Source organism: Tinamus guttatus, unplaced genomic scaffold (genome assembly GCF_059628265.1).
Source record: "Tinamus guttatus ecotype Peru unplaced genomic scaffold, ASM5962826v1 Tinamus_guttatus_pri_ptg000649l, whole genome shotgun sequence".
NCBI classification, from domain to species: Eukaryota; Metazoa; Chordata; class Aves; order Tinamiformes; family Tinamidae; genus Tinamus; species Tinamus guttatus.
The window spans coordinates 4,053,916-4,081,768 of NW_028289183.1; the positions used below are offsets into that span (position 1 = coordinate 4,053,916).

The 27,853-nt window shown below is 58.8% G+C and overlaps 1 protein-coding gene across 1 annotated transcript; it reads right to left on the reverse strand.

The window, feature by feature from the left end:
* SLC38A10 (solute carrier family 38 member 10) lies at positions 1-26,826 on the reverse strand. The gene is made up of 16 exons (XM_088535877.1): positions 26,719-26,826; positions 25,838-25,955; positions 22,663-22,708; positions 21,626-21,719; positions 20,243-20,386; positions 19,074-19,198; positions 16,506-16,608; positions 15,664-15,846; positions 13,926-14,037; positions 13,513-13,619; positions 8,035-8,188; positions 4,504-4,674; positions 3,843-4,265; positions 3,197-3,304; positions 1,261-1,440; positions 1-971 (listed from the first exon to the last, which is right to left on the reverse strand). The coding sequence occupies exons 1-16, from the start codon at positions 26,824-26,826 to the stop codon at positions 1-3; spliced, it is 3,147 nt and encodes a 1,048-aa protein (XP_088392003.1).
* Between the last annotated feature and the right edge of the window lie 1,027 nt (positions 26,827-27,853).

Sequence of the window (27,853 nt, forward strand, 5' to 3'; positions counted from 1 at the left end):
TCAGGCGGCGCCGGCCGCGAGCGGGCGGCTGTGGGCGCCGCGCGGCGCCTCCGCCAGCTGCTGCAGCCGCGTGTCCAGGGCGCTGCGCAGGTCGTTCACCTTCACGTCCGGGACGGGGTTGAGGCCGATGAGGACCCTGGCCCCGCGCGCGGCCGCCGCCGCCGCCGCCTCCTCCTCCTCCTCGGGAGGAAGCAGCTCCCGCCGCCGCCGCCGCAGGTCCAGCTCTGCCTGCAGCTTCAGGTCCCGGTTGGCTTTGACATCGTGCTCCGGGTGGTCCCCGTGGGCAGCCGCTCCTTCCTCAGGCTTTTGGGCCGCAGCGTCCTCAGCGTCCGGCTTCTTCCCAGCCTCCCTGGAGAGGCTCCCGCCCGCGCGGCTCTGCTTGCCCTGGGGCTGCTCCGGAGGCTCCCGCGGCAGGTCCGCGTCCTCCTTCCTCGGCTCCGCTCTGCCGGGCGCCCCGTGGCCCCGTGCGGTGCCGGCTACGGGCCGACTGCTCGGGGAGCCCCGCGCCGCCTCCTTGGCCTCCATCTCACCCAGCGCTTTGGCTTTAAGGTCTGTCCCCGCGTCTCTTTCCAGACTCCTCCCTGCTGCTCCCTGAACTTTGGCAGCCCCTAACTGTTCTCTTTGGACGGGAGCTGTAGCTGCTTCCGCAACTTGCGGGACATTTTTCTCACGGACGTCTCGTCCAGCGTTGGCTTCGTGACCTCCCAAATTCTCTGCCAAGGGCTTCTTTTCTAGGTGGTTTCTGGCTGCGGGAAGGCGCTGGGCATCGCCAGGACGGGGAACCTCGTTCTCTGCTGCCTTTTTAACAGCTCCGCCCGTGTCCTCCTGTGGCACCTCCACGTCCTTGGGGGGCGGCCCGGGAAGGTGGCGCCGGGGCCCAGGCTCCTCGTGCGGCTCCGCGGCGGCCTCCGCGCGGCCTCCCGGGCCGGCCTCCTCCCTGCTCCGGGGCAGCGGCTCCTGCTGCGCTTCTGCTGCAGGGAGAAGTTCCAATGAAAACCGTTATTTTCCATGCTGGAAACACCTTCGCCTCTCCCAGCACCACATCCCCACGAGAGGGTGGAGAGGAGGTCCCCAGCCCCAGGAGGTCCCATCAGCCCCACGCACGGGGCAAGGAGCAGGTCCCCGCTCCCACGTCACGGCCACGCAGATCCAGGTGGATCCTGTGCGTGCAGAGGGACCGGCTCTTTCCCAGCCTGATTTTAAGGCTATTTTGAGCAGAGCCCCCTCACGAGCAGCCCCCCTCGCTGGCCACGTCCTCACCTTGCTTGGGCTTCTCCTCCGCCCCCTCCTCCTGCCGCTGCTGGTGGATCTCCTTGTGCTGCTCCTCAATGACGGCCAGCAGCTTGGCTTGCTGATCAAGTAGCTGCTTTTGCTGCACCTGCTGCTCTTTGATCACCTGCAGCAGCACGGCATGATCAAGCAGTTTGGGCTGCTCCGCTTCTAAAATAAAATACAAATAAATAAGCAAGCAGATGGAGGAAAACGAGACCCACCGAGAGCTACAGAGCTGCCAGGACACACAAGGACCCTGGCAGCGCTCTGGCAGGCTCCGTCTCGTCGCATGTCCTCCCTTTGGACAAGAGGGAAGGCCCTTTCCAGGCCCGTGACCTCAAAACCTCTCTAACAACCTCTTTGCTGGAGCTGCCGCGGTTCCTGGGCAGGGGAGCCCGGGGCTGCAAGGCAAAGCCCTGGGAGCTGCTCTGCGGCGCGGGGGACTCGGGACACGGCTCCCCAAACGGGACCCGGGACACGGCTCCCCAAACGGGACTCGGGACACGGCTCCCCAAACGGGACTCGGGACACGGCTCCCCAAACGCTGCGGGTGCAGGCGGCGAATCCAGGGCCGCCCACAAGGGACTCGGGCTGATCCATTCGCTGCTGCAAGCGGAACATCCCGGAGGGAACCCGAGGCCGGTGCTGCGGGAAGCGCTGCCGTGTCCCCACCTGGGGACCCGCAGCCAGGTGCCACCCGCCTCCCACGCCAACAAGCAGCTTTGCTCCAAAACTCGAGGTGTTTCTAGAATACTTTGCCCCAAAGGAAGCAACGTCAGCATCAACAGCCTGTAAGATGCCATTCCAATTACAAAGGGATGCCGTGCAGGTTAATCCTTTCCAAGTACACGCTGCTTCCCCTGTCCCGGTAATGACCCGCACGGTGATCAGAGGGGAGCGTTTCCAGTGCCCATCAGAACAGTATTAGCCAAGAGCCTCTGGAATTCCCCTCTCGCCGCCCTGCACGGAAGGCTGCGCCAGGAGGAGGGTCGGGAGCTTCAAGAGAGCAATTGACTTCTCGAGATCTGTTTATTTTTTGCACTTTGCTCAGAATAAACACTGAAAACAGAAGTCGTTTTTACTATCTCGTTTCCTGAGCCTGCCAGGTCCCAGCTCAGCATGGGAATGTTTGGGTTTGACACGCAGCAAGGCAAGGTTTAATACCAAATCAAAGCATTTCTCCCGGAGAGCTTTCCCAACGCAGGTAGCTGCTGTGTTTGTGTAAAGCACCTCCCTTCCACACAAACAAAGGGCCGCGCTCAGCCCCGGCTCCCGCTTTGATGTGGGGAACGCGGCCGCCTCCGCCAGCGCCGGGGCTGCCTCTGAGCAGACGCTCTCCATAGAAAGCGTCTTAATTAGAACTGAAAGCACTTGAGCTCGTACAGCCGAGGGCAGCTAAAACCAGAGCAAAACAACAGCAGGCCCGGGGAGGCCGCTGCTTGCAAGAGTTCCCGGGCCTGCTGGCCTGTCCCGTCCCCCTTTGCAGCCTCCTCCTGTCTCTAGGTGTGGAGCCCGGAGCAGAGGAACAGAACGAGCCCCGGGCACCTTTTGGGGACATCCCCACCCTGGCAAACGCAGCACCCGCGTTCAGGTGGAAACCCCTCCGCACCCGAGACCCTGCTCGGAGCCCGTGGGCGCCGGGACACGGCCCAGGGACCCCGCAGAGCCCACGCTCCTGGGAACGCGCCAAGGGGACGGAGCGGACGGGCCCCTCGGCACCGCGACGGGCGCCAGGCTTCCCCGGGCACCCCCGCCTGCTTCCCCCCCGTGCCAAAGGCCCCAGGGCTCCAGGCTGCGCCCGCCGAGCAGCCCCGTCCGCAGCGGCTCCGCTCCGGCCGCCTCTTCCCGCCCCGGAGCCGCACACGAGCCAGGCCTGGATCCCGGCGGGACTCAGGTCCCCGAGCAGCCCCGCGCTCCCGCTCACCCTGCGGTCTGCTCTCCGCGTTCTCCGGCTGCTTCTCCTCGGCATTCCGGACCTCCCTCTGCTCCGGCGGCTCCGCTCTGCCCGCCGGGGGCTGCTCTCCCCTTTCACCTGCGGACGAACAGGGCAGCAGCCCCCGGTGAGGAGGCTCCGGCCCGGCCGCGCTCCAAGCCCGCCGCGGCGCCCGGCCCTCCCTGCACGGTTTATATTCAGCCTGATGACTGCGAGGGAAGTCATAAAAAAAAATATTTAACAATCTTATAGACTCATGGCAGCGAGCCAGTGCTAACTACCTTAGCCAATTAAAATGCAAGAACTGCTCTAACTAGCTTTTAGATGGGCACTTAGCAATGTGTTACCTGTCAAGATCTCCCCGCTCGGTGTCCCCGGTGGGTTCGGAGGCGCACGGGAACAGCATGGCACCTGACATTTAGTGCGCTAGCAAACAACTGTTTGACAGATATTATAGTAGCTGTCAAAGCCACCAGATTCCTCCTTTTCCCCAACAGCTGCTGAAGGGGCTATGCAGACTCACACGCTAATCTTGTGAAATGAAAGGGAATCCCTGGGATGTAGGTGGAAATCACCGAATTGCCCAGTTGCCAGGGAGCGCTTACAGGATAAGGGGAGATTTATCGGGGGAGCTCACCGGGATCAGCCTCCTCCTCCACGGCCTCCTCTGCTTGCGGTGGTGGCTGCAGCTTTGGTTTCTCCTCGGCGCCCGCAGCCTCGGCCCTCTCGGCGCCGTCCGGCTGCGCTTTGGGCTCCGGCGCGCGGTTCTCCGGCTGCATCCCGCCGCCCTGCTGCACGCTCACCTCCAGCTCGCTGCGCGCGTTCCCGGCGGGCTCCACGGTCCCTCCCCGCGGCCGCTCCTCTTCCAGCCCTTGTTTCGGGCCGGGCGCCTCCTTCCCGGGACGCGGCTCGGCCGGCTCCTGCGGGTCGTTGCCGGCCTCTCCGAGCGCGGCCTTGTCCTCCTCGGATTCCTCCCGCTCGCGGCCCATGTCGACCACGACCTCGTCGTGCGGGACGGGCGGCTCGTGGCGATGCGCCTCCCCCACGGGCAGGGCGATGCCTGGGGACAGCAGCGTCACGCGCTCGGCAGCGCCAGCCCCACCGCGCCAGCACCACGGTTGCACTTGCTCCCCAATCACGAGGCTGCGGCGTCAACACGAGCAGCACCCAATAAACCATCCCCCATCCACAAGGTAAAAAGCAGAGCGGGATCTTTACTTAAATAACGCCATAGGCCATGCTTTAAAGCACTCCTCCCAATTCCAACGCTGATGCCCTCTCCCCAGACTCCCTTTTACCTTGATCGGGGCGGTCAAGCTGCACTTGCTCCTGTAGCTTCTCCCCTTCTTCGTCTCTCTTGGGTACCTCCATGGGCACCTTGATCTGCGGCTGCTCCATCTCCTCCTTCTCGTCCGGCAGCTTCGGTTTGTCGCGGTCGTCCTGGGCCTCCTCCACGGCCGGCTGCTGGTCTGCAAAGGCAGGACGGTTACGGGACGGGGCCGCGCGGCCGCCAGACCTCTCCACCCGCCGCGGCCCCCGGCTCCGATACGAGCCCCAATCCTTTTATTTTCGCCTGTATCCGGAGGTCGGGGTGGCTGCCGGGGTTGTCTTCCCAGTGGGCAGTTTTCCCGGAGCCGGTGCCGCAGGAGGGAGCTGCGCGGCTGCGAGCCGGTGCCACCAGATGGTAGCAGCGCCCCGGGCTCCCCGGCTCCGAGCACGGAGCGACTCCAGGACAGGGACCTGCAGCAGCTGCCAGGGCCACCCCGAGCCCCGTTCCCGCAGCCCAACGCCTTGCTGGGCCTTTTCCTTCTCCCCTTTTCCCCAAGGGCATTTGCTTCTGGATGACACGAGGGAGGACCAGAGCTGCACAGCCCGGAGAAGACACGGAGCTTCAGGAGAGCCATGGAGTGGCCACTGCAACCAACGGCCCAGCCATGTAGGGGGATTCTCGGGGTTCCTTACTCAAAAACCTGTTTCTGTAAGACACACCTGAGCCGAACGCGCTGCCGGGCTCAGCGCAGGAGTGACCAGGAGGAATTCCTGGCATGTTGCATGGGATGGGACACCCGAGCTCGGAGCCGGAGGCGGCAGCCGAAGGGGGCCCGGAGCAGCGCCCGGGCCACCAGCGCTCCCTCAGCACGGAGCCCGAGCGCTTTCCCAGCGCTGGGCTGCTCTGCGGATTGTTTTCCATCCAGTAAACTCAAAAAATGCATCTTCTCCAACAACAAAAAAAAAAAATTCCCAACTCTCCCCCCCGTTTGTCCTCCCCCATGCGATTTCCTTTGGGGAATTCAGTCTATAAACATCTTTCAATTTTCTCCTCCCCCTCTGCGGGGCTGGTGCGATTTATTACGAGATGAACTCATGGGAAAGAAGAGATTGCCACAACTTCAGCTGCGTGGGCCTTACCCAAGTTGGGAAAAAAGAGAACGAAACCCTGGCCCGGAGGGAGCTGTGCCAGAACTCCCCAGCGCTGCTCCAGGAAGCTGGAATCTCCGGCCTCGAGCGCTGCGCCCGGCCGGGAAGGGACACGCACACGGCCTGGCCGCTGCCCAGCTCCTCGGGGTCACTGTTGGTGACACGGGGGGAAAGATCCTGGATTTTCCCTGAAATTCTTGTCTAGTGCCCACAGGTCTCTGCTCCCGGAGAGGTCAGCGAGCCAAGTCCCCCGTTCCCAACACCACGGAAAGGCCGAGCTCGGAAGGGATCCCCGGAGCGCCCCGGCCCCGTGCTGGGCACACGATGGTGCCCGGAGCATCCCCAAGGACGGAGACTCCAGCACCTCCCTGCCCTGGGAGCATCGGCCACGGCGCGAGGGCGGCCGCCTGGAAACAGCGGCAAAAACGCAGCCGCCCCAGAGCCTCCGCACCATAATAAGGCAACGCTGCCTCCGAGCCGTCATTTGCTCAGCAGGAAACAAAATTAAGTTCATCATCGGGGCGTGAATTAACGGCCTCTCACGCGGCATGGAAATCTGCACGGGGCTGTATGTGGTTTGCAGGGAACAGCTTTGCTCGGGATGTGCAATGATCGCCCCGCGTGTCTATCGCCCTTCCCGCTGGAGCGCGCTGGGTTAGCGCTGCCTCTCCGTGTTCGATGAGCGGCGCTGGGCCTCAGCGGGCTGCGAGGCTGTACAGGCACGAGCTGTAAAGCCCCACGAGCCCCCAGCGGTTCCAGGTTATGGAAAGGCAGCCCCGGAATCAGCTCACGGCTGCCTCCCGACGGGAAACGCGGACCCGAATGACGAGGCTGGCGGCTCCTTCCCGTGCCACGGGCACCACTAAAAGCTCCTGCTCGGAGCGAGGGGCTCCGGGGAGCCGTGTCCAGGGAAGGAGCACGAGGGGCAGAGGGCCCCGGGCGCCTCCGCCGGGCCTTTGTCAGCAGGGGTTGCACAAGGCGGGCGGGAGAAAGCGAAGCAGCAACCATCAAGTCAGGAGCTAAAAAATATTACAAAACCTTAATCCGCCCCGCAGGGCCCTCTAGGGCGCTTTCAAATACAGAGAGAAATTGCCTAATTAGCTTTTTTTTTTTTTTTTTTAATGGATAATTGCCTTGAGGAGCTTTCGCGGGAGCTCGGCAGCCTCTGGGCAGAGGGCAGAGCCGCTCGGAGCAGCGCCCGGCGCTCCGCACGAAGGGCCCTGCTCCGTATCCAGCACCCTGGGGAAAGGCTCCCCGGTGCTGCCCGCTGCGACGGCGGAGGGCCGAGAAAACCGCTCGGGGCAGCGCTCGCCGCCCCGCTTCCTCCCGCAGGATGCGGCTCCGGGCCCCGCTCCGCTTCCCAAGCGCACGGGGAAGGAAGCGGAGGCCGCGCGGGGACGTCCCGGGACGTCGAGCACAAGGGCCACGCGAGCAGCTCCCCGCGATCAATCGCCCCGCTCCCACGGAGGGGGATTCCGTGAACTCCAGCGGACACCGTCTTCGTGGGACTCTCTCATTTTCCCAGCCGCCGGCGCACGTGTCACCAGCAACCCCTCCTGAGAGGAGCAGCTGTTCCCTGGCCGTTACTGCTCCAAAATTATCCAACACGGCAGGATTCACTCGCATCCCTCCGTGTGGCCCTGCTGAGCGCGCGGTTAAGGGATTGGGAGCGTCCTCCCGGCTCCGCGCGCCTCGGAATTGCTGCTGGAGCACAGGCAGAAACGACCCGGCGCTGAATGTCACCGGAGGCAGCACCGGTGTCTCGGAGACACTCGGATCTGCCGAGCAGGAACGCAGCCAACAGGCAGGATAATGTCCACAAGAAACAGCCCTTTTCTCGCTTCCGTTCTCAATCCCGGCAAGGATATTTCAAGGCCCCGCGAAGAACAAAAACCCCAAGCAGAACCAAACAGAGATAAAATAAAGAAACAGGACACGGGCAGGGACGAGGGGCAGCGCAGGGTCACGCGACACCTGCTAGCGGTGGCCTTGCACGGGGAGCCTGCAGCTGGGGACGGGAGGCTCCGGCCGTAATTCCATCAACGGCCACGGTAAACAAATAATAAATAACGCGAGCCGGTAAACAAAGCTGAGGCATAATCACAGGCTTTGTCAGAGCTAAAACCAAATCCAAATTTATATCCTCACCACCAAAAACAACCTCCGTGCCCATAAATTTACATAGCTTCGAGCGGCTGGTTCCTGGAGGCCTGGACACGCGCTGGCGGCAGCGGCCCCGTGCAGACACCCTTGGAGATGCCACCAGGCATTCCCAGAAAGCATCTTTTTTTGGGGAAAAGTTTCTAGGATGCTCTAAAGATGCACAGAGATGCCTGGAAACAACTCTGCTTCCAGCACAGGGCTCGGTCCCCCCGAGACGGGGCTCTGGCGAGGGAGCCTTGGGCACATACCTGGGATTTTGACGGAATCCTGGTCCATCCTGGTCTCTTCTCCTTCCAGGCGCTGCGGGCCCTCCGCTTCCGTCCTTGCAGGGGTGTCCTCGGAGGCGGACAGCGTGGTGTAGGTGCTGAGAACCAGGATCCCCAGCCCGATGCACAGGATCATCTGCACGGGGCGGCAGAGCGTCAGGCCCCGCAGCAAACCCAGCGGGTCTGCTCCAAGCAGCCCAGGCTCGGGGCAGGCATCAGAGAGACAATTTCAAGAGGTAAGAAGGAAGGAACAGCAGCTTTTGGCCGAGGTTCGTGTTTGGATGTGGATACGAGCAAGCAATAAACTCACATGACGGAAGCTGTTGAAAAGACTCCTCTATCCGAAGGGCTCAGAAGCAAGTGGGGGCAAGGAATAAGAAAAGCAAAACGCACCTGGTGGACAAGAGTCCGGCTGCAAAGACACATTCCCTAGTATTTTTCAGCAGCTACATTAGAACAGCATGAAAGCAGACCCAGCTGAGAAGAGCAGACTGACCTGTTTACAGCCTAGGCATGTTTCTAGAGAATTGTTTAAAAATTCTTATTTTTGAGAACAGGACCTTCACAAAGTCCTTGATAAGAAGCAACTTGCTGATTTCCAAAGAGCTAAGACCAAATAGGAAAAGAAAATACAAAAAGAAAGATGGAATCTGGAACCTGAGAAGGGAAGACCTCTCAAGTTCTCTGACTTAGAAAGAAAAACACCACCAAAAGGCAAATTTCTACAGCTAATTTTATCATTGTGAAAAGACAAAAAGCACAGGTTCTAATTCTACATGAGAATAAGAAAATCTACATCTTTGATTTAAAAAAAAAATCTCTGGAAGTGCTGGCAATTCATGGGATAACACAAGAAGGACAAGCAAGAGGATGAGCAGGAGCAGCACGGGCAGGTTTGCGGTGCACAAGTGGCACCAGTTCACACAGATGAGGGGATGGACCGCGGGCTGACAGCACTGAGGTTTAATTAAACGCCCGTATATTATTTTTACCTAGTTGATCATGGCAATTGTCACAGTAAGGGCTTCTCGTGGAAGCCGGTCTGCATGTCACCGAGTCTGCAGTGCTGTGAATGACTGCTCAGAGAAACTCCGTGTTGAAGATAGCGGGCAAAGACCCTGCACCCTCCGCTGGAAGCTCAGGTCTCCCCCCAAGCTGCTCTTCACAAGGTGCACGAGAGCACCAAAGCAACAGGAAGGATCACAGGCAAAACGGAGCGTCGCTGCAAAGCTGAGAAGCTAAACGTTGGCAATAAACGGGTCTTTATTATGTGGGAATTTCTTTTCCTTTTAAGTACACCCTGCTCTGCTACGCTGGGGATGCGGCTCCTCTCTGCTGCTCTGCGCATGGCAGCACCTCGAGCTGCATCTTCCCTGGGCTGCGTCCCCCCTCGGCTCTGCACCCGCTGGGTCCCCGCTCACTGCAGGCTGCTGCTGTGAGGACACTGCTGTTGTCACCACAGGTCTAAATTGCTCCATATGCTTCAGTCAGGTGCTTAGAAGCCTCTGTGTGCAAAAGAAACCTGCTTCCTTGTACGAGACAGTGTTGCTGTCCCCTCAAAGTGAACCACGGAGCTGCCTGTCCCTCCTGGGAGAGGTTCACCACAGAGTGCCCAGGGCATTCCGACTCATGCTGCAGTATTGGGGGTGCGAGGGGAGCAGGTCCTGGGCACTCCCCGTTCCTCCAAACGCCCCATCCTGCAATGTTTAAGGAACAATTAACACAGCACGACAAAAGGAGGCAACTCCGTGCGGGAAAACCGGGAACGGCTGCTGGGCACCGCCACCCGCACTGCCAGGGGCTGTGGAAAGGGACGGAAAACACAGGGGAAAACCAAGGCTGGATGGGAAGGTGCAAGTGTTGGCACCGCGGTGGGGACAAGTTTTGCTCTCCCTCTTCCCCTGGGCTGAGGGAAACAGCCCGGGATCACTGGCCAGCATGGGCCCCGGAGAGCCCCTTCCCAGCAAACCTCCGCAGGCAGGAAGGAGGAGGAGGTCGGCGGGATGCGCGGCAGCTCCGGACGAGGCTCGGGGAGCAGAGGCCACATCTTAGAGACGTCGCAAAGGAAACGCAAGCGAAAAGCGGTGCCGCCTCGCTGCGTGGGCGCACAAAGAGCAGATTTCCTGCTCGGGCAGAGCGTGGCCGCCGGGTCCCTGCACCGCTGCCCTCGGTCGCCGCTCGGCCGCTTCCTTCCTCGCACGACCCCGGGGCCCAGCAAAAAAGTGTTTGGTGACCAGGAGGCCGAGCGAGCGTCTTCCAGAAACAAGGGCGGAGAGGAAGAGCGTTTCCACAAAGAGGATCTATTCTGGTGCTGCAGGAACTAGGAGCCACGTGGGAGAAAAGGGAACTGTAGGAAACAGCTGAAAACATGAAACGTGCCAAGCGGATTTTTGTTGTTTCTTATCTAGCTCTTAGTGGGGAACCACAGCACTGAGGGCCTTGGATTCTAAACCCCTTTGATTGCGGAACATTTGGAGCTCATCTGCAAGCTGCTCGGAGCAGCGGGGACCCGCACGCAGCCTCGGAGGCCGCCGGGTCCGTGGGCCGCAGCCCTGCCCGGCCGCCAGCACGGCCCGAGCTCACCTGCATCCCGCGTGGAAGAGCTCCGCAAACGGCCCAGATTCCACGGAGATGCTCGTGACATGCACAAACAGGCTCCCAAGGGCACCTCCGGCAACCGGAGGAACAGGAATGCCGACTGCGAGGAAACCGAAGCCGGGCAGGACCTACCTACCCCCAAGTGATGCTGCCCGAGAGCAAGAGCGAAAGGAGAAGGGTGAGGGCCTGCAGCAGGGCCCAAACGCCCCAGGGGAAGCCAGCAGTGTAAAGCACAGGCCGTTCTCAGGCTGAAAGTCAACTTGTTATTTTGGAAGGCTCCTGCTGGCATCTGCAAGGCCTACCAGGAGCACAGCCACTAGCAGCCAGCCTTAAAAGAGGTTTTTTTTGCTCTCCATCCTGCAACTCCTCGCACTCTGCAGCCTTTGCAGACCCAGGCTGCCAGCAGCGAGGCTGCCTGAGCAGGAAGAGCCGCCCCAGGCCGCCGAGCAGCCGCGTCCCAGGGCAGAGCCCATCTCCAGAGGCCCCTCGGACGCGGCGGGTCAGCAACGCGACCAGCCCGGCTCCCGAGAGGAGCAGCCAAGCCCAGGCAGGAATTCAGAAGCGGAATTTTACACGTCCGCTTCCTCCGCTGGTCGCTGTCCCTCCGTCATCCTTCCTGCCAGCAGATGACTTGGACTTTGTGCAGAAATGTCGTTCGCTCCGGCCGCCTCCTCCGGCCCCGCGGGGCAGCAGCAGGAACGAAGGCTGCATTTGTGCGGCGTGACGGCATTCCCGGCGCTGCGCTCCTTGGGGCTGGGGCAAACACGAAGGAATGCGGGAGCCGCGCGCTCCGGCCGGGACGCTGCTGTCGGAGCAGCGAGCGCCCCACAAGAGGGGCAGTTCCCGACCTCTCCACGGCTCCTCTTCCCAACCGGGACAACTCGGGGCCTCCCCAGGAGGGGCCTCTCGGACAGGCTTGTGTCAACAGCGGGAAGCCACCACCTTCCTGCGAGCAGTTAGACACTGTTTACAGACCTCAGCGTGACCTTCGGTGCTGTCCCCTCACTCGGGGCTCCTGGGGGTGGCAGGATTCGGACCTGCACCTTTATGGGACACGCTTGATGGCAGCCACAAAGAAGGGGGCTTTTCTCCCCGCTTCATCCACAGTTCTGCACGCCTGGATCCAAGCTCAACTCACTGCTACATCCAGCACAACTCCTGTTTTTAACCCCAGCTTGCACCATCTTCCCAGCTCCGTGACACTGAGCATCCCCTTTGGCCACCCCTGCCCATTGCTGCACGGAGCTCGCGGAGGTGCTGAGCAGAACAGGCGTGTGCGGAAAACTCCTGGAAGAGGCAGGATAATTTTGGCAAGCTGAGGGTGAAGCTGAGGAGAGCTGAAGGTGAGAAGGTCGCTGCTTTGGTGACGAGTTCAAGGATGCTGTTTAGACACGGCAAAGCGGGGAGGGCCAGAGCTGGCCCCTTCTCCCCCGTGACTGTCACTTTTCCCGGGAGCACGTTTTGATGGAGTGCCTGATCAAAGCGAGCAGGCAAGAGGAGGAGACCAAAGACAGAGCTTCAGGGAAGGAATAAATGAGTGTTTCCAGCAGCCCGGAGCAGCAAGGAGAGGGTGGGCCCGGCTGCAGCCTGCGCAGCGGAGGCAGCCCCGCACACAGGTGTGCCCCGGCCGCGGTGCCTCGCAGCACCCGTCACAGCAAGTATGCAAACCTGACAGGCCATGCATCACCCTGGAGAGAGCTGCACAGCTCCCCCGGAACCCGGGGAGCTGCGGGGCTGATGCTGCAGATAAGCCCCATCCGTGCTGGGGGTTTCTGCAGGACAACATCCTCCTCGCCCGGCGTTCCGGGCCGTGCGTCGGGAAGGCCCCGCCGCTCATCCGAGCTCGGCACATCCTAAGCGCAGTTTCGAGGCGCTGCGGAGCAACGCTCTGGCTCAGCTGGAATGGAAAGCGATTCCTGAAAGTGCTCTTTGTTTCCCTGAAAAATCTAGGCTGGCATTCAGGCTCCTGCCTAGGGTTTCAGTCAAAGAAGTTAGGAGCGAAGTGTCAGAATTCAGACTGAAAGCTGGAAAGTTGGACTATTTCCTTGTGCCGGAGAAAGCATGGCGAAAGGAAAAAATACACCCTGCTTAAAAACTCCATGTACGTTCACAAACCCACAAGAAGCCATTAGTTCAATGGGACCCACAAAAACGTCTCGCGCTCCCGCTGCTGACTCTGCAGTTTGCCGAAACCTTCATCCCTACCAGCGCTGTTGTGACTGGCAGCACCACGAGAGTGGCCTGTTGAAAGGCCATGGATTAGGTTATTGTTAGAAAAGAGCAAAACTTGCTAATTTCAGCTCTGAGAAAACACGGGACATGCAAAAGCAGAGAGCTCACGCTTAGCAGAGACACTCTTTTTCAGACCCTGAGGAGGCCAGCTCAAAGCAGGGCAAAAGGAAAAGCTGAACTTCTGACAGGCTCCTGACAACCCCGATTTGTTAAAAATCGGTTCCTGAAGAACACCTCGGTGCATGTGCCCCTTTTTATTGCTATGCTGGCTGAAACCAGAAAGCCAAGAGTCAAAGCGAGGAGCGCGTCGCTGAGGAACCCGGGTTGTTCCAGGCAGGCCGGGCCGCGGCGCTGCGATTCCCTCCCGGATTTCTCCTTCGGCGGATGCAGAACCCAAGGCCACGTGCTGGGACAGGGAGCAGCGTTTCCTGCAGTGGCTGCTTTGTTGCTGCTGCACGAGCCAGCGCCTCCCCGGCTGCTGCTCGTGAGCGACGCTGCTCCGGGCGCCTTCCGCCCGGAGCGGGAACGGCTGGGAAAAGCTGCTGGGAAGTTTCCCTGCTGCAGCCAAGGGAAGCCCCTTCCCAGGCGCTGCAGAGGGCTTAGGGGATGCGGAGTCGCACGAGCACTGACCTGTGAGCAAAGGACATTCTTGTGGATCTTCTTGTAAATGAGAGCGGGGCAGATGAAGCAGATGAGGCTCCCCATCGTCGCACCTGTGAGGCCCAGGACTGTTTCCACTGGCAAAGAGAACAAGAAGTCAGCAGGGTCCTTCCCTGGTCCCCGGGGAGAGCGCGGCACGAGCCCAGCGGGACGGGATCCTTTCCCGGAGCACCGGGAGGACACGGAGCCCTCCCGCTCCCCAAAGGGATCAGCAGCCCTGCACAGCCTGGCAGTGACAGCACTAAGCAGCAGCTCCAAGAAAAGCTTCCAACGTCGCTGCTGGAAGCAGAGGAGCTGGGCTGGGATGGGGAACGGGACAGGGGGTGGAAAGCAAGCACAGAAAGGAACCGAGGCGCCGAGCCCTGTCCCAGCCCCACACTCACCATTGGGGATCATGATGCCTCCGACCATGGTTCCAAAGACAACAGCCAGCGTGAGGGCTTTAAACCGAAGGGGGGGCATGTAACCCCCAGCAGCAAAGGTCCCGTCTTTTTGCTAGAAGAGAAGGGGTGGGGAGAGAATGAATTAGCTCCCGCTTTGCACCCGCACGGTTCCAAAGCGACGGCCCCAGCAGCCGCTGCCCCCAAAAGGGTCGAGGAGGCCGGGGCAGGGGCTGGTGTGAGTGCTGGGGGGCAGCCCTGATGACAACCCGCAGCCTGGGCCTCCAAACGAGGCCAAGGGCGGCACGGAGCCCCTGCTGCTGTTTGGCACCCTGTGCCCTGCACGGCTGCAGCCAGAGCCGCTGCCGCCCGGCCCAGCGGGCAGCCCCGAGGCCCCGGCGCAGCAGGAGGGCCGCAGCGGGGCCGGAGCCCCCCGGCACGGCGGCTCCTCGCACTCGGCAGAGCCCTGCTCGGGCAGGGAAGCGGAGGACACAGGGAACCCGCAGCTCCGGTTCTCCTGCCCGTACACACAGGAACCGAAAGCCAAGAAGGACGCTCGGAACCAAGCAGCAACGAGCGAGACCAGGCAAGAACCGGGGCCTTTCCCTGGGCTTATCCTGCAGCACCCGCTGCTTCCACCAAGAGCCTCTCCCCATCCCCAGACCCTCCCGACGTGAGAAAAGAGCCGGGGGCTTCTCACGGGCAGAAGTGGCAGGATTTAGAGCTATAAATTGCTCGAGTTTTATTTCCTGCCCTAAGAGGTTTCTATTTATGCGGATACACAAAGGCCTCAGAACATTCCCACAATCTCTTACTGTTATTTGCTGAATGCCATCGGCGTGCTCGCTGCCGCACAATACACAGAGGAGAACACGCCGCTGCCACAAGGGACTCACAGTCTAAATCAGACAGACCAGCTACAGTCACAGCGGCCGTCGGAAGATGTGACCCTGGGAAAGGTGAACGTGGGGGAGCCGGGGATCCCGGGAAAGGTGAACGTGGGGGAGCCGGGGATCCCAGGGTGGCCCCGGCACCCCAGGGACACCAGCCTGAGCGGAGGCTGCAGGGAGTGGAATAAAAGAGGAGGAAGGAGCAAGCGCATGGAAGCATGGAAGAAATGAATCCGTGCCGGGGCTCCGAGGCTGGGAACAGAAGCTCAAGCTGTGCTCGAAGCAGGATCGAGACAGCCAGCGAGAGGATGCCAGCCGGAGCAGCGGGAAATAAGGAGGCTCCTCTGTTTCTAAAAACACATTTCTCCCTCCTTCCCAAAGGGAGAACCACCTGAGCTCCACGCTGAGCAACACTGGGGAGCGAGAGCCTGGATCTCCAGCAGAGCTGGGAAGCAGCAGCCGCATGTCCTGGGCGCAGCAGAGCAGGAGCAGTGCCAGGCTCACAACCCCAGCGCTTCTGCCCACGCAATTCCTCTGCAGGGAGGACAAGCAGCTCAGAGCAGCACAGACTAACCATTCCGCAGGGATTTACAGGCTGCCACGGGCCTCCTGCTGCACCGTTACCACACACCAGACACTCGTGACATCGCTGCGAGCTGAGGGCTCGTCCCTCTGAACAGGGAGTATCAACCACGGGTCAGAAACAGGCTGCTGTGAGTGGAGGCTCAGGGACACATTTATAACCCAAGTCATCAGTCAACAGCTGAAGCCAAGCAGTCACAAAAGCCCTTCAAGAAGCAAATTTCAGAGATGCACCCAAGGCAGCCCGTCACCACGCGAGAGGATCTCACCTGCTGCTCGAAGAGAAGGGTGTTGAGCGCCTGTCTGCAGGGCAGGATCATCATGGGAAACCCCACCGCCACCGACATCATGAATCCCACTCGGATCATCTCCGTCACGAGGTTGGAAGGGAAGTTCATGAGGACGTTCCCAGCGATGGCTTCGGTGTAGCTCACGTAGCCGAAGAAGCCAACCTGTGTGTGGAGGGGACGTGAGCACACGGGACGTGCTTCCAAGGCACATCCCCACCACCCCGTTCCCTCTGAAGGGGTCACAGCCCCCGAGTTAAGACCAGCCGAGAGCGGGGCAGCCTCCGCAGACCTTCCAGGGCTGCAGCTGTAACGCTTCCAAGAACTCCGATAGGCAGCTAAAGAACCGTGGGTCCTTCCTAAACACAGAGGCAAGTTTCTTGCCAAACGGGAGGCTTTCACGAGGGACCGGAGTGAGGGAAGGCTGCCCCTGAGGTGACACCGCGCTGCCGGCCCCACAGCCCCAGCTCCTGCAGCAGGCTCGCTCGCAGGGACAGGCTCTTCCCAGGAATCATTAACTCTGGTTTATTTAGCAGTGCTTGACGATGCATAACTTCCTCCACGGCTTTCCCAGTGCAGCAGGCCAAAGAGGAGCCCTCCTCCACCCCGCACGGCACCTCCCGTGCGGGAAGGGACGGCCGGGTCCCGCCGCCGCCACCGAGGAGGCCGAAACCCCGGACCCCGGCGCTGCCCCGAGCGTCGCCTCCCACCCACCTTGCAAACAGGGATAACTAGAAAGCAGCCCCATGCAAAGGTAAATCATCACCCCCTTGCCAGGAGCCACGCTCTGGAGGGGCAAGGAAAGAAAAGGGGAAATTTCTTACCGTAATATAAAAGGTGGTGACCACATTTAGGGAAGAAGCAAATATGGAGCTCATGATTTTAACAGATGGCTCGTCCAAGCTGTCATAGGTAGGCAAGACCTGACTGGAGAAAAAGGTAAATTATTTGAGGAAACTTTCCACAGAGAGCGAGCAAAACCCAACTCAAGCACATTCCCTGCCTCAGCCCAGCAGCAAAAAATCGCTGACACCTTCCCCCTATAGCACATAAACACGCGCCGCTATTCCACAATTTATACTGCTAATGCCAAGAGATTTCAGAACACTCATAACTTTAAGTGTTGCAAAAATATTCCTGCTCTCCCCACCCCACCACGTGGAGCTAAACGTGTGATGTAAACATTTTGGTTCAAAAGCGTTGCAAAATGAATGACCATTTGTTCCACTGAAACACCAGTGGCACCAGGCCAGGCAGCGCATTGGAGATTATTGTTCTTGGAGCTCTCTATGCTGATAATTAAAGCAACGCAGTGTTTACAGAGTAAAAGCAGGAAGAGGGTTAGAGCATCACACTGTCTAAAAGAAAAGTTAAACAAACAAAACCAAACGCAGCGCCTGTCACATTTCAGTGCTGCTGCTAGGGCTCAGTTCATAGAAAGCCGGGAGCACCAATTACACGGGATTTGGGGTATTTACAGACTTGGAAAGCATGTGGAATGCACTTTTTGACATCAGGTGCATATTTTAGCAACTCATTAACCTCCTGTTACTTGAATTCAAGCGGCCACATCCTGGCTGCACGTGACTCTGCAGGGGAGAGGGTAGGGGGAAGGTCCCGCGCGCAGGGAGGGGTGTCCCCAGCTCCAGTGGGCAGAAAGCCATTCGAGGACGTGTGTCGAGCTGGGAAAAGCCCAAAAACCCTTAGCCCTTAATCCCTTCACTGAAGGGTTCTGCCCAAAGGACCGAGCAGCAGCCGAGGGGAACCGACGGCCAGGGAGCTTCCCGATCCAGCCTCCTCCGTGCCCTCCGCTCCAGGGCCTGTCTCGGACTCTGCCCCACACACAGACTGGCCCAGGACGGAGAAGGACGAGAGGAAGCCGAGGGCCCATCCAGGCTCTGCCACACACGGGTGACGTGGCCAGGACCCTGCGGTCCCCGCGTGCCAGCTCTAGCTCCGCAGCAAATGTCAGTGCTCCGGACACGAGGGACCCGCTTTGCGAGTTCAGCAGCGACGGGATGGCTTAAGGAGTGAAGGGCGCTGAACTCACAAGTAAAGCGGGGTCAGATTTTCAAGCTAGGAGAAAAGCAGCACATTTATTCGCCCTCAACATCCCGTGCTGCACTTATGTGCAGAATGAGAAGAATTTCTGTTTTATGTTAGTTATTTATTTTTAAAAAAGTGGTTCAGAGGTTAGCAAAATTAAACCTACCTAGCCGAGAATAACATACTCGTAAAGATTGCCTGGTCTGGGGAGAGCATATTGCTCTAATGCTTGGACAAAAACCACCCCGAGTTAGGTTTGGCTTGCCACGTAGGTGCCGTAATGGAGTCTATATTTAGGCCCCTGCACACTGGTCCAGACCAAACGATTTCCCTGCATTTCCAACTCTCAGCAAAATTGTGCCGGGTACTACGTGGCTGCCAAAAGAAAAAGGAAAATTTGGGAATTTTCAAACTCTAAAATGTTAACAAGGTAAAGCTGTAAGAGAATACAACTCCCTTCGCCAGTTGTAATGGAGACATTAAACAGCAAGACTGGAGCGCGTTCGGGCAGGAACCGAGCTGCCAAGAGAGCCGATAAGTGGAAAATGATGATTTGGATCTTGCATGTGGGTGTAAACACAGCAGTCTGAACAAATTTTATCTGTCACATTCATTTGCTGTTGGCATGCAACCCGTTTGCTAGAACTACAGGGGGAAAGCCCAACTCTGCCAGCCTTCCAAACAAGGATGGTCTTTTCCGTGTCCACGTTTGGATTTACACTTCTATTTAAAGGCTGTTCCTATTCCGGCCAGGCACGTAGCGCTCCCTTGCCATTTTGGTGGCGAAGGTAACGCTGCTAGGAACAGGGAAGTCACCCGGGCTGCCATCATGCTCTTCCACGTGCCAAAGGAAGCCCTTGCGAAAAGCACGTGCCGGGAAGCTGCAAACACCTATCCAGAGGCAAAGAGTTTGGAATTTTCTTGAGTAATCTCAACTAAGTCACAGTTGGGCACACGCTACCCTGCGGGGGCCCTGCGGCCATTAGGAGCTACACAGCCCTGCTGTCTTTCCTGGTACTAAATCACTCCCTCCAAGCAAGGGCAGAAATTCATCACGCAGCTGTGCCAGAAGCAACGCGCATTACACTAAGGGTCTGCTCAGCCCAACCGATCTTCTCTTGCTCAAGTACAACAGCTCCCGAGTGAAATGTAACTCCCTCCCCCGTGTAGGTAACAAAAGGGTCACAACTGAATGAGATGCTGTACTTTGGCGGGCTGCGAAATACTTTGATTAAAATAAAATAGGAAACCAGATGGTCTCTATCCCATGCAGATGCTCACAACCCTCTGCCCTCACAAAAACTCCTCGCATACAACTGCCAGAAGCAAGAGCAGCAGGTACTTACGACTGGCAGGCAAAAGACATGCCGAAGATGGGGATGCAGCGCAAAATGCCCTCCCAGCGAGTGTAGCTGACCCGCTGCAGCCACTGCCCGCTGAAGAGGCCGTGCTTGAACGAGGAGAGCACGATCTGCAGCGAGAGAAAGAACAGGGTTAGACTCGACTCCAAGCAGCTTGTGGCAAGGAAACAGCACGGCGGCAGCAGCAGCACTGGGATGAAGGCAGGGCCAGGCCGGCGAGAGCAGCTCCCGCTCCGATCGCAGCCTGATCCGAGAGAAACTCCCCTGTTCCCCTCCCGCCCACACACCCCCACGCGCTTTAATAAAGCTCCCAGCAATCTCAATAGGTCCCTCGGCACCATGGATCCGAGGGTGTATTTTAAAAGATATATGGCAGATATATGGCACTCCTCCCCTTGTTTAATGCCATCAGACATCAGAGCACACACCAGGGTGGAACAACCTCCCCTGACACATTTGACTGGGGATTATTGTTCTCAGCATTTTTTTTGCGCTTTTAACTGTTTCTTTTTAAAAACCAAACAGGAGACGACATTCATCTTGGAGAACTCTGCTATGCATCAGATCTGAGATGTTATGAGGTTTTCAGGGCACAAGAAACGAGCACTGGTATCTGAGAGACAAAGTCACCCACTGCCTGAAACGCATGAGCCAACAAATGCAGGAGAGCACACCAAGCACAAACCTTGCGTTCCTAACACGAACCAGCTCCCCCTGCAGAGGAGGGGGAGCTAAAAACTAAAGTTTTTAATGAATATATATGTGTGTATATATATATATATATATGTGTGTGTGTGTAGGCGCACATATACACATACATATATATGATAAAAGTCACTCTGCTTCCAGACATTTCCCTCCTACTTCTGAGCCCTAAACCCTGTAAGGCACCAACAAGCAGCATAAGCCACAGCTCAACTTGGTCACCACGATCTGCAGAATCGGCAGCAGTGGAGAGACCCACTGCCCAGTTTCTAGAGCCTGCATATTTTTACCTGCATGATCTTAAGTGAACGGGTACCTAGATTAGTCACTACACATTATATCAGCACTATTCACCAGCAAGAACATTTTAAACAAGGGTCCTGCACCTGCAGGCTGTCCTCACAGGATAAGTCCAAGAAAAAATGAGTATTCCCAGCATCAATACTCACCACAAACATGAAAACAGTGTAAAAGATGAGAGCCATGGCGCTGAAGGACTGTATGGAAGCCATCATGTTCCTCTGGAGGCTCAACGGGAGGACAATGCACAGGGAGACAGCGAAGAGCAGGACTATCCGGAAGCTGCCAGACACCTGGAAAAGGGATCTGCATAAAGCACTGAAGCACGGAGCACATTTAAAATATCTGACAAGATTAGCAGAACAGCTCCCATTGATGTGGTTTATTTTCTGGAATGAGAAAGGATGTAAAATCGGGATAGATTTGAAATGTAAAATTCTGTTTTTATACAAATTTTAAGAAAAAAAATGATATTCAGAGCTTGGCCTTTCTTTGGCTGGGTCTGTGATTAGCCTGTGCAGTCACTGGGTGCCACTGTTGCTCTACACAGTGCGTGACAGGTCTGTTCTGAAGGAGCAGAAGTGGGGAGGGGAGCAGGGGGGTGTTTAAATGCTAATCCAACCCAAGCCACTCAAGTATCTTCATGCAGTTAAATGAAAACTGAACTTACTTTGGAAACAAGAGATTGAAGTCTTGAAAATTCTGATCCAGAAAATTAATCAAAACTCGCACTGGTATTTACTATAGCAGAACACTCTGAAATGCTTGGAAATATTTAATACCTAATTTGGCTGCAGCCACAACGCATCTTTTTAACTTCACGGTTCCTTAATCAGAGCTTAGCAGCATCAGGCAGAGCCGATAACGGCCCCGCCAAATCCTTCCGCGTGTCCATGTCGCTTCCCTGCACTGCCCTCGCCCCGCGCATGGAGCTGTGGGAAGAGCAGCCCGGGAGCATCCCGGGAGTACCCTGAGCACCGGGAGCATCCCGGGAGCCTCCTGCCTCTGTGTGCACGCAGCCAAGTCGGGGTCACCTCGGAGCACGGTTTTTGTTAGGGGGAAGCAGGTGCACAACAGCTCTGGCCACCAAAACATCAAGGAGGAAGGGACAAAAAGCCCCTCTTGAACTAGAGGGCTGCAAGAGCAGAGCCCAGACAGAGGAACCGTCTGCCACCACTCTTTATGGGCAAGAATGAGACAGGAAGCACCGTCCCCTCCAGGAAACCATTCTAGGATTAACAGAGACCAATTTGAAAAGAATTCCTTTGTTCGAAGGGCCTTACTGGGGCTTTTACACTGCAGAGTGTACCCCCAAGCCTGGGCTTCCAGGAGTTTATGGAGCAAGATGCTCTGTTCACAAGGCATGCCATTCCTGCTCCCTACGACATGATCCAAATCACCCTGTGGCCTCGTGAGCACATAGGAAGGTTTAACACTCTCTGATGCATCTAAAATATACACAGCTCAATACACTTTCCAGAAGAATTTGGATAACTTTTTGCATTGATGTAACACAGTGAGGATTCATTTACCTGAAACCCAAGCAGCCGGGCAAAGAAGTTGGACCCCAGGTCACCAATGACGACGTAGAAAGCAATGCAAGTTCCTAACATGAGCCCAATCATGCTGCAAAAACAAACACACCAGCAAGTAAGAGAAATGCTACTGCGATACCCGTTTACCCAGCAACATTCCCCAAAGTTAAAGGGATATACAGTCAATAGGGTATTTCTGGAGTGCCCTAAAGCTGCCCCTCGCTCACGCATGTACAGAGGGAATGTGGCCTCCCTGGCACATCACGGCTAAGACAGGCCCAGGTTTCCATGCCAAAAACATGTTCAGCAGCCAGTGATAAAAGCCAAAGATGCTCTATCCACATGCACTATCTTTGCTGGAGATGGAGTTTAACTACTGTTTGGAGGCACAGAAGAAACAGGCCTCAGGGATGGCAAAAACTCCTTTTTTTCCTCTTTGGAAAAATGCTGGAGAGAATGAGCCAGAGGCCTCTCAGCTCCACCTCCTGCAGAGAGGGTCTACCATGAAAGTCTCAATACCAAATCAGCTCTCAAACGCTGTTCCACAAAACGAGCCACACTTGAATAAAAAGATTGTTTGATGAACCACTTCTCCTCCCATTCACGACTGCCTGGACCACTTTTCCTCCCATTTCCAATTATATAACATCCCTGTGGCAATTACAGCAATTGCCTGCACGGACAAGTAACATTTGAGAAATATTCAGGGTATTTTTAGCATTCTGCAGCAGTTTGCAGCTGGGAGCAGAGCTTGGCCGTGGGGAACGGGCCGTGGAGGTGCCCCAGCTCCGCATGGAAGAGCGGAACGGGGCTCCCGGGAAGCAATGGGATGTGCTGGGGCCAAACGCAAAGCTGCACTTGGGGATCTCGTTTCCCTTCCCGGTTCAAATTCCAGGTAGCAAGGAGGACTTTGGGGACCAGAGAAAACAGGAGCGTAAGAAATGAGAGCACGGCAAGGCCACAAGAGGCTGCCGAGCAGAGTCTTTCATTACAGAAAACCAAACTGTTCCAGCTTTAAATAAGTAGCACATTACCTTGTTTCCACCAACATTTTCCCTGCTTTTCCATAGGCGTGAAATGCTGGCATAAAAGAAGAAAACAAACAAACATGGCAGTCAGTGAAGCAAAGGTCCAGAATGGAGCACATATATCAGCTAGAAATGAAATAATAACAGTGATAAACAGCAAGTCAGCAGGAACCCACTAGTGTTGTTATTCTGGGGCCAATTCCCTTCCCCACCCTCCCAGTTTCTTCTCCAGACGTGCCCTTCCCACAGAAGATGGGAACAAAGATGAGGGAAAGACACAAAGCAGGTTCCTTTTTTTTCTACTTCTCCTTTCCTTTTAAGTAGTGTGAAGTAGCAGTCACACATGGCAACCATTAAAAGAAAAGTCAGCGCGGAAGAGAAAATATGCATGTAGAAGATGCTGTGTGGCAAAAAGTTCCTGCAGTACAAAATTTCAATCAAACTCTCATTTTTATTTTTATCTTCCCACTCTAACTGAACCGCCTGATGTTGCTGGATGGGAGAGCTGAGACGGTGCCCAGAATGTTCAATTCCATACCCAGAATACCCAGGCCTCACAACCCACACCAGAAGGTTGCTGCCAAGAGACAATTTTTTTCCATACTTTGGTTGTAGCTTGTAGCAGAAAATGATCAGTAGTCTTTAAATCATCGGGGGTTTTTTTTTGCAAAAAGAAAATGCCAAGAAAACTCTGCTTGTATTTTTAGCTCTATGTTACCAGAGAGAATGGGAATGAAGAGCTCCAGCTCCAAGCAGGGACCGCACTGCTGGAGCTGCCAGCGGAGCAGCGGCGCCGGGACCCCCCTCGTGTCCCCCGGGGCTCACCTGGTGGCCACGGAGGACACGGCGTTCGCCGCTGGAAACGCCACCTCTTATTGTAAATACTCACTTACAAACAGCGATTTCTTTGGGCTCTGCTACAGCTGAAAATCAAGGAAACAGGATGTTCTCCCATGGGGTGAGGAAAAGCAGGGCAGGAGAGCGGCCCCGCAGCGCTGCAGCGGCAGGACGGGGCCTCCGGCCCGCAACGCCGCTGGGATCTTGCGGCAGTAACAGAACGAGGAAACAGCCCCCAGGTGGGTCAGCCAGATAGGCAGCATCAAAGGGCGAGGTGGGAAAGGAAGAGGAAGCGGCAAGAGGGAAAATATCCCTGCCGGAGCCCCGTCGGGGCAGCCTCCAGAAGGGCTCTGCTCTGGCATCGTTCCTACGAGCTCCTTTTCTACATCCCGTAGGAATGTGGGTGTCTCCGGATAACAACTGCAGCTGCCGGCTCTGGCCGAGCTGCTGAGAATCGATCCCCCTCGCCGGCTACTCTGAAACGATGCCCTAATGAGAACAAACCTCCACACGTTCTGTCACATGTCCCCATCTGGGGACAAGAGAAAAACCGGATCCTTTATCTTCTCACGGAGGAAGGAGACGATGGCTATAAAATACATCGTGCGGCGAGCCGCCCGCGGAAGGGGATCTGTGGCTGCCTAACGAGCTGGGCAGCGCCGAGGCGGCTCGGCAATTAGGGAAGCCCGTTTAAAGCCCGTGTGGCGACTGCAAGGGCGAGCTGTGCTCCGTGGGGAGCTTCCCGAGCCGCTTCCCGGCGGGGCCGGCCCCAGCACAAACAGCCTGCGAAGACCCAGGCCGCCGGCAGCTGCCGCGAGGGCTGGGGGGAGGCAGCAGCTCCTTTCCCAGTTAAATTCCATCTCGGAATCACACCCACTTCCCCGCCTGTTCACACATCTGTCCGAGGCCCTTCTTTTCCACGCAGCGCTGCCGAAAGGTGTTGAAGGGCAAAATATTTTTAATAACCAATCCCCTGGCGCGCACGGGGCTGCCGAGAGGAGATGTCTGCGCTAGATATTAGCCTGCTACGCGCCCAGCGCTTTTGTAGTGGTAATGGCAGCTCTCAGTGCTCCTCCGGAAGGCACTGGCTGACTGAAGTTAATTTGCAAAACTTTCTTACATCTTTCAGCGCTGCCAAAGCCTCCCACAGAAGGAGCTGCAGGGGCTGCCAGGCCCCTCTCGCAGATGCACGCGGTGACAAAGGCCGCCTGTGTGGAGCCGCTCGGCGCCGGTGCATTGGGATGCGGTGCAGGAGCGTTGCCCTTCCTCCGCGCCCGCTCTGGGGCACCTCTCCCAGGGCCAGCGGAGGGAGGAAGGGGCCGCGCCGCGCTCGGTGCCAGCGCTGGTGTGCCAGGAGGTCTGCAGGCCCTCTGTGTGCACGGGCGCCTTGGCCGGGAGCGCGCGGAGGATCCCGGCTTCCTGGGAGGCGCGGGGAAGCGGCGCACAAAGGCTCCTTGTGGGCAGCGGGGAGGCAGCTGCCGCGGGCTCCCGCGCGGCGCTCCGGGCTGCTCCTCTCTGCTCCAGCTCGGGCAGAACCGCACAGCGCCGTGACGGGCAGCACCGCACCGAGGGGACCCATCCGTCACCATCAGCGCGTCCCGCAGGAGCCTCGCAGCTCCCCGAGGACACGGGAGAGCCCCTGCCCTCCGTCCCACGTGCCAGCCCAGGGGACCCGCGGCAGCCAGCCCGCGTGCCCCCAAGGCAGGCAGCACCGGAGAGGTCACGAGCAGAGCGCGGTGCCGGCGCCAGCGCCGCGGAGACGCGCTCCGAGGAAGAGGCCCGGCCGCGCCTGCCAAACCCCGCACATGAATCTTGCAGCTGTTTTTATTTTCTCGGCCACTTGGAAGCTCGCACACTGCTTCCTCTCTGCTCCCCTGCTCTGCCATAAATGCACACGGAGCTGGGATCCAGGCAGCCCCCGCTCCGTGCCAGGCTCTCTGCTGGCAGAACCCGATGTCCTCGGCAGCGCGCTGGGTGGGGACGCTCGTGGCTTTCGTGCTGAGACCAATAATTTACACCAGACACCCGCTACGCCAGCTCCTGAAAACTTGGGTTTTGATCAGTCAGCGCCGCATCTCCTCCCCTGCCCTGCAGAGGCAAAACAATTCTGCGCCTATTAACTTCCCTGTCAAGAGCAGAATTAAACCCTGGCGCTCCCCCGGGGACGCGGGGCCGGGAAGCGGCTGACAGAGGAACAAAACACAAATTGAAAACTACATCAAGAAACCATTTTATATTCCAACAATATCAGTCTGAAAGTTGTAAATTGAGAGGTCAAAGCAAAACCGCAGTTAAAAAACAAACAAGCAAAACACACACAAGCCCGAGCGCCGAAAATTCTCACCAAGGCCGGGGTAGGTCCTGCGCTTGCTGAGGTTGGCCGACTTCACCAGGAACATGCAGGATTGATGAGTCATCCAAGAACAGAAAATGAGGAGCAGAGCTCCCAGGACAATGCCGCACTGGGAAGGGGCGCAGCGGGAGGCCGGAGGAGACAACGTGGAAAGGGAGTCACCGCGACGCTCCCGCGGCCGCCCCCGCGCGTGTCACCCGCTGAGGGAGCCCCCGGGGCGCCGCCGCAGCCGGGAAGGCCCCCCTGGAGCCGGGAAGGCCCCCCTGGAGCCGGGAAGGCCCTCCCGGAGCCGCTCGGCTCTCCCCGTTGTGCAGCCCCCGCGGGGCAGCGGGAGCCGCTCAGCTCCCAGCCCGGTCCCGCACGCGGGGGTTGCTCCGCGCCCCCGGCCTCAGGCTCGGCCAAACTCTCCATCCATGCGGAGCTGCCGGTAGGAGCGGGCACCGGGCCCGCACCAGCTCCCGCCTCCGCGGGCACCCGGTGGCCGGGACACGGGCTGCTCCCCGGGCGCCGCTTCCAGCAGGTGCCTCTGAAGAGGCCCGGGGAACCGCGGAGGCCGCGTCCCCCGCCCGGGCAGAGCCCCGGGCCCCCGCGCTGCGCGGGAGGCCGCGTTACCGCCCACGTTACCGGCGGCGGGAGCCGGGAGACGCCGCCGGCCCCGGCCCCGGCGCGGCCTCCGCTCCGGAATCCACCCCGGGCTGGGCCGAGAGGACACAGCGGCAGGCGGGGGGTCCCGGCGCCCCCCGGCCCGGTGCCCTCGGCCGGTTCCCGTGGCCCCCGGCCGCTCCCGGCGCCCCCCGGCCCGTCCCGGCGCCCCCCGGCCCGGTGCCCTCGGCCTCTCCCGGTGCCCCTCGGCCCGTCCCGGCGGCGCTCACCTGGCGGAAGCAGAAGGGCACGGTGAGCACGCTCACGCCCACGATGCTGTTGACCACGTTCATGATGAGGCCCCAGTTGGAGCCGCCCGCTGCCGCCGCCGCCGCCATGGCCCGGCGCGGAGCGGCCCGGGGGGCCCCGGGGCGGGGAGACCGGGGGGTGTCCGGGGCGCAGCCTCAGCCGCCCGGCGCCGCCATAACCGCCGCGCCCCCCCCCCGCCGGCACCGGCCGCAGCGGCGCTTCCGCCTTCCGCTGCTCCGCTGGCGCTTCCGGGAGCCGCGGGGCGGGACAACGGGAGCGGCGCGGCCGAGGGGGCGGTGGCAAAGGGGCAGCGGAAACAGAAGAGCCGCGGCCGCTCCCGCCGCCTCGGCGGACCCAGCTCGCTGCTCCGGGGAGGGGGGGGCACCGTGGGGAGCCGGACGGGGCCCGGCCCGCCCCCCACCCCGGGGCCTGTGACCCCCGCCCGGGGCCTCCATGTCCCCCCCGGGCCTCTGTGTCCCCTCAGGGGCTCCATGTCCCCTCGTATGACGGTGTCTGCAGGACGCATTGACACACGCTGGTGCCTTTGCACACACCGGTGAATTTGCACACGCTGGTGCACGTGCACACATGCTGGTGCATTTGCACACGTTAGTACATTTGCACATGCTGGTGCATTTGCACACGCTAGTGCATTTGCACACACCGGTGCATTTGCACGCGCTGGTGCACGCAGTGGAACCTGCCCCTAAGCAAGAGCAGCCTCTGCAAACAGGCGCAGGGGAGAGGAGCGGAGCTGCCAGCCCAGCTGCCCTCCCTGCAGCCCGGGTCGCACACGGACAGGAGAAGGGAGAAGGGAGAAGGGAAAGGAAAGGCAGGCGGCGGCTCCGGGGCCACTTCGCACCCCCTGGCCGCCCGGGGCTGCGCGAGCCAGGGCTCCCGTTGGAACAAAACACACGACGCTTGTATAATTTGCAGCAATTGCAATGGGTAACCGCAGGAATTTGCTCTACAAAAGGTTGCAGGGAGGTGGAACGCTCCTGCCTAATTCCCTCCAGGTGCCGCTCCGGCTGCGGCATCGGCCTCCGCTCGCGGCCTCCCAGAGCAGCCAACAGCCCTGCACAGCCTGGGCAGGACACCGGGATGCTCTGGGGCTGG

What these genes read in the sequence shown, in the direction of transcription:
- SLC38A10 (XM_088535877.1), bottom strand. Translation starts at nt 26,826, where the DNA reads ATGGCGGCGGCGGCGGCAGCGGGCGGCTCCAACTGGGGCCTCATCATG. An exon ending in TCACCACCTTTTATATTACG is followed by an intron (nt 15,847 to 16,505) that starts GTAAGAAATTTC and finishes CTCCACACACAG; the next exon opens with GTTGGCTTCTTCGGCTACGT. An exon ending in GGATTCCGTCAAAATCCCAG is followed by an intron (nt 4,675 to 8,034) that starts GTATGTGCCCAA and finishes CTGCCTTTGCAG; the next exon opens with ACCAGCAGCCGGCCGTGGAG.